General features: G+C 55.2%; 1 protein-coding gene across 4 annotated transcripts; it reads right to left on the minus strand.

The window, feature by feature from the left end:
- Positions 1 to 670: 670 nt before the first annotated feature.
- LOC103173554 (ATP-dependent 6-phosphofructokinase, muscle type-like) lies at positions 671 to 16,050 on the minus strand. Of its 4 annotated transcripts, none has more exons than XM_042344367.1 (23): positions 15,978 to 16,050; positions 13,272 to 13,361; positions 12,735 to 12,808; positions 12,443 to 12,520; positions 10,972 to 11,161; positions 10,348 to 10,513; positions 9,557 to 9,601; positions 9,168 to 9,276; positions 8,768 to 8,863; positions 7,731 to 7,823; positions 7,331 to 7,456; positions 6,813 to 6,877; positions 6,432 to 6,495; positions 5,809 to 5,955; positions 5,338 to 5,408; positions 5,004 to 5,091; positions 4,315 to 4,467; positions 3,865 to 4,029; positions 3,254 to 3,315; positions 2,884 to 2,995; positions 2,295 to 2,394; positions 1,743 to 1,848; positions 671 to 1,364 (listed from the first exon to the last, which is right to left on the minus strand). In XM_042344367.1, the coding sequence occupies exons 2-23, from the start codon at positions 13,354 to 13,356 to the stop codon at positions 1,235 to 1,237; spliced, it is 2,325 nt and encodes a 774-aa protein (XP_042200301.1). In that variant the 5' UTR covers positions 13,357 to 13,361; positions 15,978 to 16,050; the 3' UTR covers positions 671 to 1,234. The 4 variants fall into 4 exon arrangements, with proteins under 4 accessions (XP_042200301.1, XP_042200300.1, XP_042200302.1 ...); XM_042344366.1 differs by lacking the exon at positions 15,978 to 16,050 and adding an exon at positions 15,627 to 15,726; XM_042344368.1 differs by lacking the exon at positions 15,978 to 16,050 and adding an exon at positions 15,533 to 15,588.
- Positions 16,051 to 17,771: the final 1,721 nt, after the last annotated feature.

Below are 17,771 nucleotides of genomic sequence, written 5' to 3' on the forward strand. Positions count from 1 at the left end.
TGCCCTACCGTGGAGGGGTGGGGGGGGAGGGGGGAAATGACCCCCTTTTCTTCCAAACGTGAACCGCTGAGTTATGTTCTAATGTAATTTGTTGCTGTTGTTGTTGTTGTTGTGACCAAACACAAACGGTGTGACTCTTGCTCCATCTGGTGGCCACTGGTTGGCATTACATCATTCCCTTTTTTTGTGGTGGGAGGGGTGGGGGGGTGGGGGGGATGTGGGGGGGTCACTGTTGCTTAACTGAGGCTCCAAATCGAGCTGAGAATTCCCCGCTTCCCATCTTCCACATCTCTCTCTCTCTCTCTCTTACTTAATTCCAGAGAGTATTAGGCGTAGGTTGGCAAGAGCCAAGGCTTGTGGGGGAGGTGGGGGGGTGGTGTGGGGGGGGTTGTTGGGAGCCCAGAGTGTGCGTTGGGGGTAACTGCTGGAGTCTAACCAGCTATAAACCATTGATTTTTGCTGTCTGGCTAAGCTTTCCCGCTGTTTGTCCAGCGAGGACCACCCTCCCCGTTAGAGCTTTGGCTTTGCGGGGTTAACGGGAGCCGAGCGGGAGGATGGAGCGGGAATCTGCTCTCTCTCTCTCTGTCCCACGCGCGGATCGGTCGAGAGCGAGTGAGAGCGAGCGAGCGAAAGTGAGAGAGAGAGAGAGAAGGAGAACGTGAGCCAAAAGGAGGAGTGCAACGGTTTATTATTTACTCGAACGGCCGCAGCCGCGGCCGATCTCGGAGGAACATGCAGATACAGAGCATCGAAATCACAGCAAACACTACCCTCGGCTCGGAGCACAGTCAGACTCTCAGCGGTGAGAGTCGCGCGCGGTCACTCTCTGTCTCTCGCTCGCAAAGAAGCTGCAGCTTCTAAAGGCTGAACACCACAGAATAGCTGAGCCCCTAATAACACACAGTCAAACCCGTCCTCAAACACCTCTCAAGGCACTGGGCCAAAAGTGGCCTTTAGCTAAGGATTTGGGGAGGAGGGGGGGTTTCGCCCAGAAAATACACTTTTATCTATTCTGTGAAGTGCTTTGAGACCCTAACCCTAACCCCCATCCTGTGAAGGAGACATTACACACTCACAACACAGCGCAACGTGATGGTCTGAACCTACTCCGGCCGTTAGCTACCGTCATGGTGAAAGGGGCAGCTTCCCCCCCTCTCCCCTGGGCTTCCCCCTTTCCCCATTCCCCTGGGCTTCTCACCCCCCCCCCCCACTCGACCCCCAAACGGGGCTCCGCTCACAAATTCTTGCGGACCACGTGCTCCATCTGGGCCTTCTCCGAGAACTCCGAGGTGACCTTATACTTGGCCAAAACCTTCAGGATTGGCCTCAGCCTCAACCACCACTGCTCCTTGGGAAGGCGGTGCCTGGGGAGAGAGGAGGGGAACATGGGAGTGGCTGTGGAACTGTATTCCCCCCCCACAGCCCCACTCTCACTCGCGCCCCTCGTGTTCGCCCCCACCTTCTCGCCCTCCCATTTCCCCCCCCGCCCCACCATCCCTCACTCATATGCTCATCCTCCTCCCCAACTCCCTTACACACAAACCCCGCTCTCTCGCTCCCCTCCTCTCACCCCTCATTCTCCCCCCACCCTCTCGCCCCCCCCCACCCTCCCAACTCCCACCCCCATCTGTCGCTCATACGCTCATCCTCCCGCCCTGCCCTCAGCCCTTTCCCCCCTGCCCTCACCCTATCCCCGGCTCTCTCACACACGTACTACATACAGACACACACGAGTGACTCACTCAAAGTCCACATGCGCCTTTAGCTCCTGTAGGGGCTGTACAATCACGCTCCTCTTCTTCATGCCCAGCACACAGGCCGTGTCGGGGGTGTTGGCGAAGATGTGGCCTGTGGACAACAAAGAGTTAAATCCGCAGAGAGACGAGGAGAAACGGGAGAAGAGAGAGGAGAGGAGAACGAGAGAGAAAGAGAGAGAGAGAGAGAGAGAGAGAGAGAGAGAGAAGAGTCTTAACAATTCCTTGGAAAAATCAAACTAAGGGCCAGAAAATTTACTCCCGGCCTCAAGCCCCTGAAATAATAATCCCTTCGAAAAAAAAAAATAATAATAATAAATTGGTCACACAGTCCACGGCTGTCTGTGGGGACGCTGCTGTGCGCAATCGGCTGCCGCGTTTGGCCCGCAAAATACGCAGTCACTACGCTTTACGGTCTATTCTGCGAAGCGCTTTGACAAGGCGAGTCTGCGTCAAAGGAAAGGGTTATTACGGACAGTATTCCTTTGCACCCGATGCAGTGCCTTATCGGGGAGACTCTCGAAGCCCAGCGTCACCCACCGTGTCTGGTCGAAGTCTTGAGCGTGGACGTCAGCCACAGCACGGCTTTGGCTCCCATCTTGGTGCTGAAATTCCGATCGAACGGAGTCGGTGTTCCACCCTGTGGGCCGGAGAGAGAGAGGGAAAGAGAGAGAGAGAGAGGGGGATGGGGGGATGGGGGGGGACAGGTCACAACCAGTTGCCTTTGACGCACACACACACACGCACATCATGGCTCGTTCGCTCACTCAAACCTAAGACAGACAACGCTTCTCCATTTGCCCCTCTTCTCTCCCTGTCAAGGCCAAGTCGTGTTGGACCAGAGACCATTGCGTTGGGTTGGGTTGGGTTACTTTCTACCTCCAAAGGCCTCGCTCCTCCCTACCTCTGTGACCTGCTAACGCCATATCAACCTGCCCGCTTCCTCCTCTCTCTAACCACTACCCTACAGGACTCCGCAATGAGGGTACGGAGTTCAGTTCACTGCCGGTGAGTACAGCGGGCGGCGGAGTTTGGGATTAACTGGATTAATGGGCGTCAGTCAGGGGTGAAGGGACTCCTACAACAACAACAACTTGCATTTATATATAGTGTCCCCGAGCTCTCCTACCTGCTGCATGTGCCCCAGGACATTCTTCCTGCAGTCAAACACTCCTTTGCCCTCCTCCGAATACAGGTTGTAGATGAAGTCGGTGGAATAGTGAGCGTTTGCCTTCTCGTTCCTGTCAAATGGACGAGAGAAACAGCGTCAGACTCTGTCCCAAACAGGGACTCGGCAGCAATCTGTGCATCAGTGTCCGGTAATAATAATAATAATAAATAATAATAATAATCCTTGCATTTGATATAGTTCCTCATCACGTCGTTGAGATATCTCTACACTGTAGGAGATCAGATAGACCTTCTCGCTCCCCCCCCCCACCCCACCCCCCCTGGCCCTGCGCTAGAGTGTCAGCCCTCATCGGGAATCGGTCAAATACCTGAGGATTAAGCCTCTCTTGACCGTTGTCTTCATTTTCTCCGTCAAATGCTCCACATTGATCTGTTTGGGGTTGGAGTAAGTGATTGGAGTTACTGGGTGTTCGTCAATACTCAAATGCCACCACCCACCCCCCCCCCCCTTCTCCGGTCTCCCCGGATGAATCCAAAACTCCGTGGCTCGCACACTCACCCGCACTAAACTCCGTCCCCCCATCACACCAGCTCTTGCCGGGTTCCCTATCATTGAACGGGCCGATTTCACGACCTGCTTACACCCCACCCCACCTCCCCCACTCGCTCCCCACTCGACTGGCTCTGGCCTCCTGCTTGTCCGTCGTGCCCTCCGTTCCACCATCAGCGTCCCTACTCCCCAAAACTCTGGCCCACTGTCCCTCCCTCTCGCCCCCTTCCTTCCCCATGTTCAGGTCGAGCCTGAGGACCTACGGTCACCTCCTCTACCCCCTGACCACCACCCCCCGGTCGGTGTCGTTCTCCGCCACTGTTAAGCTAACCCCGCATGAGGGGGGTCAATCTCTCATTACCGTGGAGAACTGGTCTCGCTGTCGTGGGGGTGGGGGGGGGGTGGGGTTTCTGTCCATCTGTTCCTCACCTTCAGGTCGTGGATGGAGAAATTATCCTCGTAGATATATGCAGCGTCCGCCCCAGACGCAAGGCCGGCCAAGGTGGCCAGGTACCCACAGTAACCGCCCATCGTCTCGATGATGAACACCCGCCGCTTGGTGCCCGCAGCCGACTGTTTAATCCTGTCGCACGTCTGTCACACAGGCAACACCGTCACTCACACACACACACACAGCGAGAGAGAGTGAGAGAGAGAGATGGAGAGAGAGAGCGATGAAGAAAGCGACAGAGTGATAGCAAGAGTCAGAGCGATAGAGAGAGAGCGAGAGACAGTGATAAAGAGACAGAGAGAGTGAGAGAAACAGCGATACAGAGAGCGACACACAGAGAGAGAGAGAGAGACACACACAGACAAAGTTATATAGAGAGAGAGAGACAGTTAGCGATAGAGACACGCAGACAGAGGGAGCCCACTGACCGAGGTGATGGTGTTGAGGGCTGTGTCAGCGCCCACACTGAAGTCGGAGCCGGGGACGTTGTTGGAGACGGTTGCTGGGATGATGATGAGGGGAATACACAGCTCCTCGTACTTGGCCCGGCCTTCCACCATCTCCAACCCACCCATGAACGCCTGGCACAGAGAGAGAGAGAGAGAGAGTGTCCATCAGTTGTGGTGGGGGTGGGGGTCAGCTGCTCACACCCTCACTTCGGAGGTCACCTGGCCGTGGGGGTCAAACCCCCTGACTCCAAGTTTCCCAGGGGGAGAAATGAGCAGTTAAGGCACTGGAGACAGCGAGAGAGAGAGAGAGAGAGAGAGACCAGAGGATCGATTTCAAGATCTTCACACTCTTCTTCACTCCCTCGCACCTCCCTCCCTCACCGACCTGCTCACTCCTCAACCCACCACCTCCGCTGGACTGGCTCCGGACCTCCTGCTCGTCCCTCGCGCCCTCCGTTCCACCATCGATGGACGCGCTTTCAGCCGCTACGCCCCGAAGCTCTGGAGCTCTCTTCCTCTATCCCTCCACCTCGCCCTCTTCCTTCCTTCCTTCCTTCCCCATCGTCAGGTCTTGGCTACAGTCACCTCCCCCTCGCTCTGGGACGCTACCCTACGTGAGGGGCGCTGGGTAAATGCAAGTTGTTGTTGTTGTTGACCCGGAAACAAACCTCAAAGCCACCAATGATGAGTAGAGCGTGGATGCCAAACTTAGTGATGGTTGCACTGATCTCTTCATAGTACTTTCCTGGGAGAGTCCTGGGAGAGAGTGTGAGAGAGTGCGTGTGAGAGAGTGTGTGTGTATGTGTGTGTGTGTGAGAGAGAGAGAGACGGTGAAAGAGAACGGGTGCAAGAAAGAGCGCAAGAGAGAGAGGAGTAGAGAGAGAGAGAGCGCGAACGAGAGAGAAAAAGAGGTGGGGGTGAAATCACTGAATTGTTCAGATAAAATGAGCTTCTCCCCCCCACCCCCCCACCCCACACCCGCTCAGTCTCCCCCCAACTCACCGCTTTGTCCCGAGCTGTGAGCCCCCCAGACTGGTCCAACCGCTCACATCAGCCCAAGAACACTCTTTAATCTGCGGAGAGACGAGAATGGGGGAAGTGGGTGGTGGGTGGGTGGGGGGGGGCAGTGAGAGAGAGACATACACAGTGTAAGTCACACACACACATAGTGGGAGAGATAGAGTGACAGAGAGAGAGAGAGAGACACACACACACACACAGTGCTACCCACAGTGGCACACATACACACACACACACAGTGGGAGAGAGAGAGAGACACACGCGCACATAGAGTGGGAGAGAGCGAGAGTGTGACACACACACACACGCGCAGTGACACATACACAGTGACCCACACACAAACAGTGACCCACACACACACACACACACACACACACACACAGTGGGAGAGAGTGACACGCGCACACACACACTGACATGCACACACACAGTGCCACGGCTGCCTGTGCCCACCTTGCCCTCTGCCAGGCCATCGAAGCCGTCGTGCACCACCAGCATATGGTGGCCCTGGGTCAGCCCCACCCTCACTGCCGATCGCACTGCGGCGTTCATCCCGGCCGCCGGAGCCCCCACATTCAGCACCGCAATGCTGAAGTTAGTCTGTGAGAGAGAGGACATGTGTGAGAGAGGACATGTGTGAGAGAGGACATGTGTGAGAGAGGACATGTGTGAGAGAGGACATGTGTGAGAGAGGACATGTGTGAGAGAGGCTGCCCCCACCCAACCCACCCTACTCCCGCCGACCATCTCCCCCCTTGATCACCGAGAGACAGACACACACACACACACACACATACATAGACAGACGTACACACACACTGAGAAACAGACATACACATCACCCCCACCCCAACCATCACTGAGAGACAGACACACACACATTGCTTCCCCCCAACCCTGTAGCCCCCCCACCCACCCCCATCACCTCTCCCACATCGCTCCCTCCATCACCACCCCAACCCAGCACCCCCCCACCCACACCACCTAGCGCCCCCCCACCCCCCCACCCCACACCACCCAGCACCCCCCACGGCCCCCCCCCCCCCACACCACCCAACGCCCCCCACCCAGCAGACCTTGGTGGGTGGCAGGTCATGATGTGAGAGCAAACGATACGTATTCCAGTTGCTCTCGAAACTCCTGCAACATACAAACCGCACGGACTGTCAGTGAACACGCCAAGCCAGTGAACACGCTCACGAGGTCTGGATTCGACGCGGTTCGATCTTGTCACCATCCAACAAAACCGTAGAGTCACAGAGTCTCTGCCAACCCACCACCACCCGCCCCGCCCCGGCCCCCCCACCCACCCCACACACGCCTCCCTACCATTTCCCCTTCCCACCACCCCCACCGCCCCCTACCCATTTCCCCTCCCCCATCCTCCGCCTCCCTACCCATTTCCCCCCCTGTCCCCCCTACCCATTTCCCCTCCCCCCCCGCCCCCCTGGACAGACCTTCCCCGCAGTTTGGTGGCGTCTTCAAAGCGTTTCTCCTGCATGGCTTTGGTCACGTCCTTAGTCTATAACAATAAAGCATTTCCCACCATTAGCGCTCAGGCGGGTCATTTCCTGTGCCGATCGAGGGTGGGTGATCACTTCCTGTGCCGATCGAGGGTGGGTGATCACTTCCTGTGCCGATCGAGGGTGGGTGATCACTTCCTGTGCCGATCGAGGGTGGGTGATCACTTCCCATGTCAACTGTGACTCCCCTTCACACCCCTCTTCCCGCAACCCTCAATAATAACCCTCGCATTCGACACGGCGCCTGATCGCGTCTTCGAGACGTCCCAAAGCGCTTCACGGGATACACTGTAAAGTGTAGTGACTGTGTGTTTTGCGGGCGAAACGACCGAAGTTAAAAGGGTCCCTTCGCTCGCAAGGCAAGCGCACTAACCAATACACCCCTCACCCCTCTGTCCACCACCCCTCAGCCCACCACCCCTCAGCCCTCTGCCCAACGCAGAGACACTCACCATCTGCACACACTCCATCAGTGGGAGCCTGATGGCTTGGTTCCCCGAGAGGCTGACCACACAGGCGGGCGTGTCGGGCTTGGCGTCCAGCAATGCCATGACGGCTTCAACCCCCATCCGACTGCCCTGGGGGTGGGGGGGGGGGAGGGGGCACAGAACAGGGTCAGAGCCACCAGCAACAGCAACAACTTGCACTTACACAACGGCCATGGCGCTGGGCGGCAGCTCGAAGCGCTTAGGAGAGAGACTGACAGAGAAGTTGGGATTCACAGTGTGGAGTAACAAGCAGCGGACATCACCCTCCCCCAATCGCTGCACCCCCCCTTTCCCCCCCACCAAATCCCCCCTCTGCCCACCACCCCTCACCCCTCTGCCCACCACCCCTCGCCCATCTCCTTACCAGAATCCGATCGAAGGCAGAGGGTGTCCCACCTCTCTGGACGTGACCCAAAATAGTGACCCTCGTGTCGAAGCCCAGACGCTTTGTCACCAGCTGCGGAGGAGACCAGGGTCTGTTTACACCCAACATCGGGGTCTTTGGCTTATCACAATGCGAGGATGTCCTGAGGCGCTGAACAGTCGAGGGTTTGCACCCCAGCCGGGAAGGGTCCAGGGCAGTGGGGGTAAGGGGTGGTGGGGGGTGATCGAAGGCACGGTCAAAGAGGAGGGTCTCGAGAGGGGCCTTGAAGGAGGCAAGGAACGGGAGGGGGGTGTGGGCGGTGAGGCAGAAGGGCTCCTGGATGGAGGGGTAGGGGCAGGAAGGCTGAAGGGCCAACCGTCGATGGTGGGGCGGGCGAGGTGGGGGTTGCGGAGCAGGCCAGAGCCCGCCGAGCGGAGGGGGTGGGTTGTAAGGGTTTTAGAAGGTCACAATCTCTCACTTTTATCTAGAGGTAAAGTGTGGGGCAATAATAATGATGATAAACCGTGCGTTATCCCATCGCAACGTCTCAAAGAGCTCCACAGAGATTATTTTTGTCGAGTTTGGCTCCTCCGACAATGCCGGGAAACACAACCGTAATAATGAAAATATTCCTTGCATTTGACACAGCGCCTTATCACGTCGTCGAGACGACTCAAAGCGGGTCACGGGACACACCGTAAAGTGTAGTGACTGCGTATTTTTGTGGGCGAAACGCGGCAGCCGATTGCGCGCAGCAGCGTCCCCCACATTGAGACCAAATTATTATTTTTTGAAGGGATTATCACCCCCGGAAAAGCCATCCGCCAATCGACTAACAACCGGGTTCCTACTTACTGCTGGGAAAACAGAGGCGTGTGTGTGTGGAGTAAGGACACTCGCCCAAAGTTTCGCCCTGACCTGACCCATCCGGGAATCGAACCCGGGTCCTCTCGCGTGCGAGGCGAGAGGGCTCTAACCACCGAGCTACGGGGCTTCTGAAACGTTGAGAGGGATCAGGAACCGGATGTCTCACTTACGTCCTTCACATAGTCCGACGAGATGGGGTTACCCGATCTGTCTATCGCCCCCTCAGCCACGATGATGATGTTGAGTCTGGAGCCTCGAAGCCTGCTCTGAAAACAGACGCACACGTCACGTCCTCTCCCACTCGCTCTCCTCCGTCAGGCCCCGGCACACCATAGGAACAGGAGGAGGCCATTCAGCCCCTCGAGCCTGCTCCGCCATTAACAATAATAATAATAATCCTTGCATTTGATAAAGCGCCTTATCACGTCTCTCCCCGCACTGTAAACAGGAACATAAGAAACAGGAGGAGGCCATTCAGCCCCTCGATCCCGTCCGCCATTCTATAAGATCATGGCTGATCTGTAGCTCGACCACTACACTACCCTCATGGTAGGGGTCCAGGGGTCTCACCTCATTCAGACGGTGACACAGGATGTCCTCCCAGTTGTTTACTGGTGGAGATTCGGGGATAAAGACCCAGTCAGCGCCACAAGCCAACCCCGTCACCAGAGCTAGGTACCTGCGGGGAAGAGAGGAGAGAGAAAAGGGGACAGGGAGGGGGGAGGAAGGAGAGAGGGAGGAGAGAGGAAGGGAGAGAGAGAGAGAGAGTGGAGAGAGGAGGGAAGAGAGGATAGGTCACTGCACACAGAGAGTATCTTCACTCCGCAGCCCTCCATCGTGTGAATGATAATAATCCTTGCAATTGATACAGCGCCCTATCACGTCTCAAAGCGCTTCACAGAATATACTGTAAAGTGTAGTGACTGTGCATTCTGTGGGCGAATGTGAGCCTGACTTACCCACAGTAACGTCCCATCACCTCCAGCACAAAGGTTCTCTGGTGACTGTAACACACGGCAAAGAGAGAGAGAGAGAGGGTGTGAGTGAGACTGAGAGACAGACAGTGATGGAGTGAGAGAGAGAGAGAGAGAGAGAGATGACCGAAAGATCGGTCTTGAGATGGACCTTGAATGGGGACGGGGGAGGAAGAGGGAATCCGGGATGGAGATCCAGAGAGGGATGGAGAATAACTGAAAGCTCGGTCACTGATGGTGAGAAATCAATCAATCACTCACTCACTCAAGTGATATTAATAATAATCTTTGCATTTGACACAGCGCCTCATCACACCTTCGAGACGTCTCAAAGCGCTTCGCAGAATGCACCATAAAGTGAATGGGCCGTATAGTTTGTGGGCGAAACGCGGCAGACAATCGCGCACAGCAGCGTCGTCGTCCCACCCCCACAAACAGCCGTGGATTGAGTGACCCAATTGTTATTATTATTTATTTTGGAGGGATTATTACGCTGGGAAAAGCGATCCGCCAATCGACTAACAACCGGGTTCATAGCTTACTGCTGGGTAAACAGAGGGGGGGGGAGTAACGAAACTTGCCCAACATTTCGCCCTGACCCGACCCCCGGGAATCGAACCCAGGTTCCTCTCGCTTGCGAGGCGAGAACTCTCACCACCGAGCTCCGGGAACCCCTATTAATTGACAGCAAAGTAACGGGGGAGGGAATGGGCCGACACCGGGGCTCTCTCTGGCTGCGGATGTTACGGATTATCTGGTCGGTGTCGGGGTCTGACCTCTGGGCCGTGGTGGTGATGGCGTCCACCACCTCCATGATGCGGTGCAGAGCTGAGTCGGTGCCGATGGTCATGTCGGTGCCACAGAAATCATTGTCGATGGAGCCCACCATCCCCACGATGTTCAGGTGCCCCGACTTCTTGGCTTCGTCCATGGAGATCTTCCCTGTAAACAGCGAGCGAGGAGGTGAGGGGTGAGAGCAGGTCCCAGCGTCAACGTTCGCCGTCCAACCTCTCCTTCCCTCCCTTCAGCGCGCTTGCTCGCTCGCTCGCACACTCACTCGCTCGCACACTCACTCGCTCACACACTCACTCGCTCACACACTCGCTCACACATTCACTCACTCGCTCACACATTCGCTCACTCACATACTCACTCGCTCACTCACTCGCTCACACACTCACACATTTGCTCACACACTCGCTCACTCACACACTCACTCGTTCACACACTCACTCGCTCACTCACACATTCGCTCACTCATACACTCACTCGCTCACACACTCACACGCTCAGTCACTCGCTCACTGTCAGTCAAGCTCTCCCCGGGACGCTATCGCCCCACGCGGAGGACGTAATATAAGTGCAAGTTGTCGTCGTCTATCCCTCTGCCCGTCACTCACCCTGTTTGACCAGGTCGGCTAACAGTCCGCTCCATTCTGTGCGGAATTGGTTGGCTCCGGTCAGGCTTCCGTCCCCACCGATCACACACAGGTTAGTGATGCCCCGTTTCACCAGGTTGTAGGCTCCCTTCATCCGCCCTTCCCGAGTCTGGAAATCCTTGCAGCGGGCACTGCCAATCACGGTGCCACCCTGGAGGGGGAAGGGGAGGGGAGAGAGGGAGGGGGCGAGAAAAGAGAGAGAGAGAGAGGGGGAGAGAGAGAGAGAGAGGGGGGAAAGGGGAAGCAGAGAGAGAGAGACAGACAGACAGAAGGGGGCAACGGGAGTGGAAAGAGAGGTAAAGTGAGAGAGGGGAAGAGAGGATGGAGTAGGGTGTGTGGGGGGGAGAGAGAGAGGGGAGAGGGGAGCGGGAAGCAGTGAGAGATAAAGACAGAGGGAGAGAGAGAGAGAGAGTGGGGGGGGGAAGAGAGGCAGAGAAAGAGGGGGAGAGAGGGGAAGTTATATAAAGAGAGAGGTACAGAATTCAAGAGAGTTCATTATCATTTTAAAAATCTTGAATTATATAATACTTATTTAATAATAATTATTTGATCATTATTATCTAACTATTATTATTCAATTATTATTTAATTATGATGATGATTTATGATTTAATACTCATAGTTGACACAGCGCCTTAATCATTATTTAAAAGGATCATTATTAGGATTGGAAGCAGCTCAGTCCTCCTCGTGCAAAAAAAAAAAAAAGGGGGAGACAGAGGATGAACGAAGGAAAGGTCACAGTCTATTCCAATCCCCGTCTCCGCTCGCTCTCACTCTCTCGTTTCTGCTCGTGGGTAAACCGATCCCTGTACTAAACCCCTCTCGTCACATTGCAATTAGAGTGCGTTAAAGCGAGCGCGTCCCGATGGGTCTTTTTTTAGCCGCGTGACATTTCGCCTGACCCTCCTCTCGCCTGGGGATGTGATTACCCGAGTCAACGGCAAAGGTCAGAGTGTGGAAAGAGCAGTGCGAGAGGTCAATGTGTATAGGGCAGTGGAGTCCTGTAGCTCAGCGGTTAGAGCTCTCTCTCTCTCTCTCTCTCTCTCTCCCTCCGCACAAGCCAGAGGGCCTGGGGTTCGATTCCCGAGCCGGACGAAAACCTTAGGCAACATTCCTCACTCCACGCACGTGCCTCTGTTAACCCATAATAATAATAATAATAATTTGGTCACTCGATCTAAATCGAGTCGGTGGGTGGTGGGGGGGGGGGGAACGCCGCTGTGCCGCGTTTCGCCCGCAGAATGCACAGTCACTGCACTTTACAGCGCTTGGAGACGCCTCGAAGACGCGACGATGCGCTGCGTCGAACGCGAAGGCTATTATTATTATTATTATTGCGACAACGATAATCCTCGCGCGTCACACGGGCGCGTGCGCGGAAGGTGGGTCGCGGCTTGGACACGGTTTGGACGCGGAAGGGTCAACATACCAACTGGAGCATCATGGAGACACTTTCCCAGGTTGCCTCTCGGATGTTTTCGCCTCCGTCCACCAGCCCCTGGTATCCCTGGGGGACAGGAAGAGAAACACGGTTTGCCAAAATAAGGAAGAATCATTCTAATTACCCCGATAATCCTTTGCGTTTGGTACAGGGCATGGCAACGGCAAGCCAGGCAGGGCGGGGGGGAGGGGGGGGGCGGGGTGGGGGGAGATGGAGCAGGCCGCAGCCTGCAGGGCAGGGCAGGTGGGGGGGCCGGGGGGTTTGGGGCATACACACGCACCTCGTGGATGAAGAATACGTTGGCTCCGGTGTAGATTCCGACTCGGACTACAGCTCGCACCGCGGCGTTCATCCCTGCAGAGGGAAGAGCAAAGGCGGGAAAACTGTCCTCAACGTCGGGAATGACCGTATCTACAGCCCTCGGTCATAGTCAACGCAGCGAGGGAGGGGGCGAGGGAAGGGGGGCGACGGAGCGAGGGGGGCGACGGAGGGAGGGATGAGAGGGATGGAGCGAGAGAGAAGGCGAGTGGGGGTGGGGACTGGGGAGGAAACGATGTCGGGGACGCGCAAGGTAGGGAGGGAGAGGGGGAGTGAGGGAGGGGATGGAGGGGCAGGGAGCGGGGGGGGCAGAGAGCGGGGAGGGGGGTCGGGGAGCGAGGAGCGAGGGGGGGGCAGGGAGCGAGGGGGGGGCGGGCGGAGCGAGGGGGGGCGGGGAGCGAGGGGGGGCGGGGAGCGAGGGGGGGGGCGGGGAGCGAGGGGGGGGGGCGGGGAGCAAGGGGGGGCAGGGAGCGAGGGGGGGGGGAGGGTCTCCTCTTACCCTGGGCATCTCCGCCACTGGTCAGCACCGCGATGGACCTGCCCTTGCCCAAGGTGTAGGGGGTGCTTTCTTGCTGAGTGGCCATGCTTCCTGCGGGGAGTGGGGAGTGGGTGGGGAGAGAGAGAATGTGAGAGAGAGGAGAGTGCGTGAGAGTGATAGAGAGAGTGAGAGTGCCCAATAGGGGAGAGAGAGAGAGAGCGCGAGAGCGTGTGAGGAGAGCGAGAGTGAGCGAGAGAGTAGAGAGTGAGTGTGAGAATGGAGAGAGAGAGTGAGTGAGTGTCAGCGAGAAAGAGAGAGAGTGTGTGTGTGAGAGAGGAGAGACGGAGAGAGAGAGAGAGAATGTAAGAGTAGGAGAGAGGAGAGAAAGTGTGTTGGAGAGAGGGGTCATCGCTCAATTAAATTCGACGCGAGCTAGTAGTAGTAGTAGTAGTAGTAATAATAATAATTGCTGCAATTGACTACGGCTCCTTCTCACGTCGTCGAGACGTCTCAAAGTGCTTCACCGGACATGCGGCAAAGTGGAGTGACCGGGCGTCTCTGTGGGCGAAACGTGTCGCAGGATGCGACGGAGAGATGGTTTTGCGGGCGGAACGCTCTCTCGCACCGAGAGGGGAGGGGGCAAGGCGCAGGAGGGACCGGGAGAGAGCTCCAAGGCTTCGGGGCGCAAGTGGCTGAGAGCCCAGCCCGCCTGCCGATGGTGCAGTGGGGGGGGGGGGGGGGCACGAGCGACAACAGCGAAGGCGCAACAAGCTGCCGGGGAATGATCTCGGGGGATTGTCGGCCAGGAACAGGAGGACACCCCCACCCACCCACCCACCCACCACCCGACAGAGTGCCAGGATCGTTAACGTTCACGTGAACAAGGCACAGACATGGGGGTGAGGGGGGGGGGAAGTGGGGGGAGAGAGAAAGATAGGCGTAGCGTCTCCAAAGAAAAAAATTTGGAGCGAGCGATTTCCTTCCTTCCCCCCCCACCCACCCCCGCACACACACAGCACCCCCTCCCCAACACACACTCCCCCTGCCCCACACACACAACCCTACACACGCACACACACAGCAACCCCACCCCCACACTCAAACACACACAGCCCTACGCGCACACACGCACACGCACACATACACACACACCGACTTTTGACACCGAAACACTCACAGCAGAGAAAAGAACTTTTAAAGAGTTGCCCTAAACTTTTGCGCCGTACGTTTTCACCCGTTTCCCGCGTCGGAAATCCACGGAGGGGACACAACCGACGTAACGTACACAGAAATAACAATAGTTTGGTCACTCAGCCCCGCGACTGTTTGCGGGGACGCTGCCGGGCGCAGTCAGCTGCCAAGTTTCGCCCACAAAATACACAATCAATTCACTTCGCTGTGAAGCTCTTGGAGACGTCTCGACGACGTGATGCGGCGCTATCTCAAATGCGAGGGTTATTATTATTATTATTATTATCATTATTATTACTGCTGTCTAACCTAGTTGAGAGTAAAAATTCAGTTGTGCCTCTCACCCCTCTCTTACACTCTCGCATTCTCTCTCTCCTTTCACACGTTGTCCTCTCCCACTCTCTTCCCCTCTCTTTTACACCCGCGCTCTCCCCTCTTATTGTACAGAGAAAGTGTGGATTCGTCACTCACAGGGTTAAAACGAACAGGTGCTCCGCTGTACGCCGCGAGCACAGGCGAGCTGACTTCTCTGTGCACGTCTCTTGAGAGAGTGACACGCAGACACCGACAACATCGGACTGCGTGAAAGTGATTGAGGGGAGGGGTGGGGCTCCGGAAATCGGATCAACCCCCCCCGCCCCCCCCCCCCCCCCCCCCCAGCCATGTTCAAAAGCCTCTCCCTTTCAGCTCACTCGCTCGCTCTGTTGTTCTGATCCTTTCGCGGCGTCAATTTAACAGCAGGAAGGGGTTAAATACAACCAATATAATAATCCTTGCGTTCGATTTACATCTACAAGACGCCTCAATGAGTTTCTGTGGGCGCATCGAGGCAGCCAACTGCGCACAGCAGCGTCCCCACAAACAGTCGTGGATTGAAGTGACCAAATTATTATTATTATTATTATTATTTTTGGAAGGGATCATTACCCCCTGGAAAAGTAATCCGCCAAATCGACTCACAACTGGGTTCCTACTTAACTGGCCTCGCGTTTCGCCCCGCAACCGGAAAATATCAGCAGCAACAAAGCGACATGACAGCTCGACGTAAGCGTTGAGCCGGCCAGAGTTTGCAAGTAAAATCAGATACAGACCTGCCCCGTGGTTTCTGGTGGCAGAAGGGAGTAAATTGCACAGAGCAAATATTAAACCAACCGACACGAACAATGAAAGCAAGGACTCAACTACCTCCCACATGGTTCACTCCTCACCAGCGTCCTCTAAAGTCCAGCTATCTATAGGGATTACTTAACACACAACGCCCCATCCACACAGGGTTATTAAAATTTACATTCCAACCCGATTTGGCTTTTGATTAGACGCTTCCTGCTTTGTGAGCGTAATAATGGAGTGTTCTTAAAATCTGCTGTATCACTCCATGCCCTTATTCCCCTCCTCCCTCACTCCACCCCTTCCACCCTAGAACACACACACGCACACACACACACACAAACACACACCCCATGTTAGCGGAGTTGACTTTTCTATTCACATAGAAATTTCGGCACGAGTTGCTTTTAAGCTTAAATGTTAAATTGCCTTCGGGTCCGTTGCGTTAGGAGTCCGAGAGGCGATGAGAGAGAGAGAGAGAGATGGATGGTCAGGGCATAAGGAAATCACAGGGGATCAAAAGTCTTGAGGCAGTTCAGTGTGGAAAGCGACTGACTGACATTGGCACTGCCCTCTGACTCTCTCTCTCTCTCTCTCTCTGAGCCCAAACAAGGATTCAAAGCAAACTGGTTTATTAAGAAGAGTCTCCATTGGGTAAAGGATTGGCATCGTTCGAGAGTCAGCTGTACAAAGGGCACCTTCTCAACGAGGGCGTTTTGGAAATGAGAAGCAAGTTTTTCTCTCTCTCTCTCCCCCTCTCTCTCTGCTCTGGTCCACAATCCTCCAAATAAAACAAATCACTTGTTGGCTTGATGGTTACTCGTAGGACACTGCTCTGTGCGCGCGCACACTCACGCTCACAGACGGAATCACAGTCACTCCATCCTACGGTAAATTCACGCCAAGAGCTTTGGGACGTCCTCCCGACACGAGAGGCGCCGGATCAAAAATGCAAGGAACATTGCGAGAATAATTATTATGATAATCATTCTTTCGCTGAATGATATTTCGCGATATTCCTGTCTGTCGCCCGGGGATACCGGAGGCTGGTGGATGGAGGCGAACGTATCCGAGAGCCGACGTTGGAAAGCGTCTCCGTGATGCTCCAGCTGGTATGTTAGTTATTATTATGACGTGTCCTTTCCATGTCCAAGCCATGACGCACCTGTCACTCGCCTGTGACAAACACCTCACTGCGCGTGGCTGTTCGCAGGAGGTCGCTGTGAGCAGAACTGGCTTTCGCGTTTCGCCGTCCAACAACCACTGGACATCGGTCGTTCATCTCATGTCTGTTTCTATCTGCCTATCGACATGCAGACACAGCACCTGACAAGAGATTCACGGTGAAGGGTTTTGTGCCGTGTGATGTACAGGCACATGCAAGGGAAACGGCGGGTGTATAATTCCCACCGGAACTGTTGACGTGAGTCAGTGACAGAATTTTACGGTCCGTCTCAAGACGTCATAACGACGACGAATCCTTGCATTTGATAAGAGCGCCTCATCGCGTCGTTGAGACGTCCTCACAGACTGTACTGTAAAGTGAATTGATTGTGCTTTGGGGGTGAAACGGGGCAGCCAATTGCCTCTTTGACCATGCATTCGGTCATCTTGCCCCTCCTCACCCCCGATATGAGAGGAGTCGAATATGTGTAATCCCGTTATAAATTTGCTCCACACTTGGCGTCTGTCCGAGACGTCGTGAGCCTGGTTTCAAGACACCGGTTAGGAAATAATACCTCGGGATAGATACGAGACATAGTTTGGGACGCGACATGTCAAGCGGCTGCCAGGATGGTGGAAGGCGAGCTGGATGAGCCTCGGTCTTCTTTCGCCCGGCAAATTCATGTGTCCTTAAAGGTGCCGCCTTTAAACCGACAAAACCCGCTCGAATTCAGAAACCTGCCACTCATGAAAAAAAAAACAATTGAATAATTTTATTGAAATCTGAATTCTAAAGCTGTTTACAGAATCCCCGGTGAGACATGGGCTGTCCTCGATTCAACACCCACCCAGTCGGTCGGTCGGTCGGTAACTTACAAAAGAATTTAAAAATACACACTAACCTGGTACAAAATACATTGTAAAATACACAACAGGCAGAAAAAACTAGAGCTTTCTCCTTACAAAAAAATTGCATAATTTAGTCTTATAACTTGCTTCCAAAAAACGATTTACAAAAGTTTTTATTGTTTTCGAGTTGCAAAGCTGCGCTTGTAATTA

Source organism: Callorhinchus milii, unplaced genomic scaffold (assembly GCF_018977255.1).
Source record: "Callorhinchus milii isolate IMCB2004 unplaced genomic scaffold, IMCB_Cmil_1.0 Scaffold27, whole genome shotgun sequence".
Lineage (NCBI taxonomy): Eukaryota > Metazoa > Chordata > Chondrichthyes > Chimaeriformes > Callorhinchidae > Callorhinchus > Callorhinchus milii.

What these genes read in the sequence shown, in the direction of transcription:
- LOC103173554 (XM_042344367.1), bottom strand. Translation starts at nt 13,356, where the DNA reads ATGGCCACTCAGCAAGAAAGCACCCCCTACACCTTGGGCAAGGGCAGG. An exon ending in CTGCCTTCGATCGGATTCTG is followed by an intron (nt 7,457 to 7,730) that starts GTAAGGAGATGG and finishes CCCCACCCCCAG; the next exon opens with GGCAGTCGGATGGGGGTTGA. An exon ending in CCCTCAACACCATCACCTCG is followed by an intron (nt 4,030 to 4,314) that starts GTCAGTGGGCTC and finishes CCTGTGTGACAG; the next exon opens with ACGTGCGACAGGATTAAACA.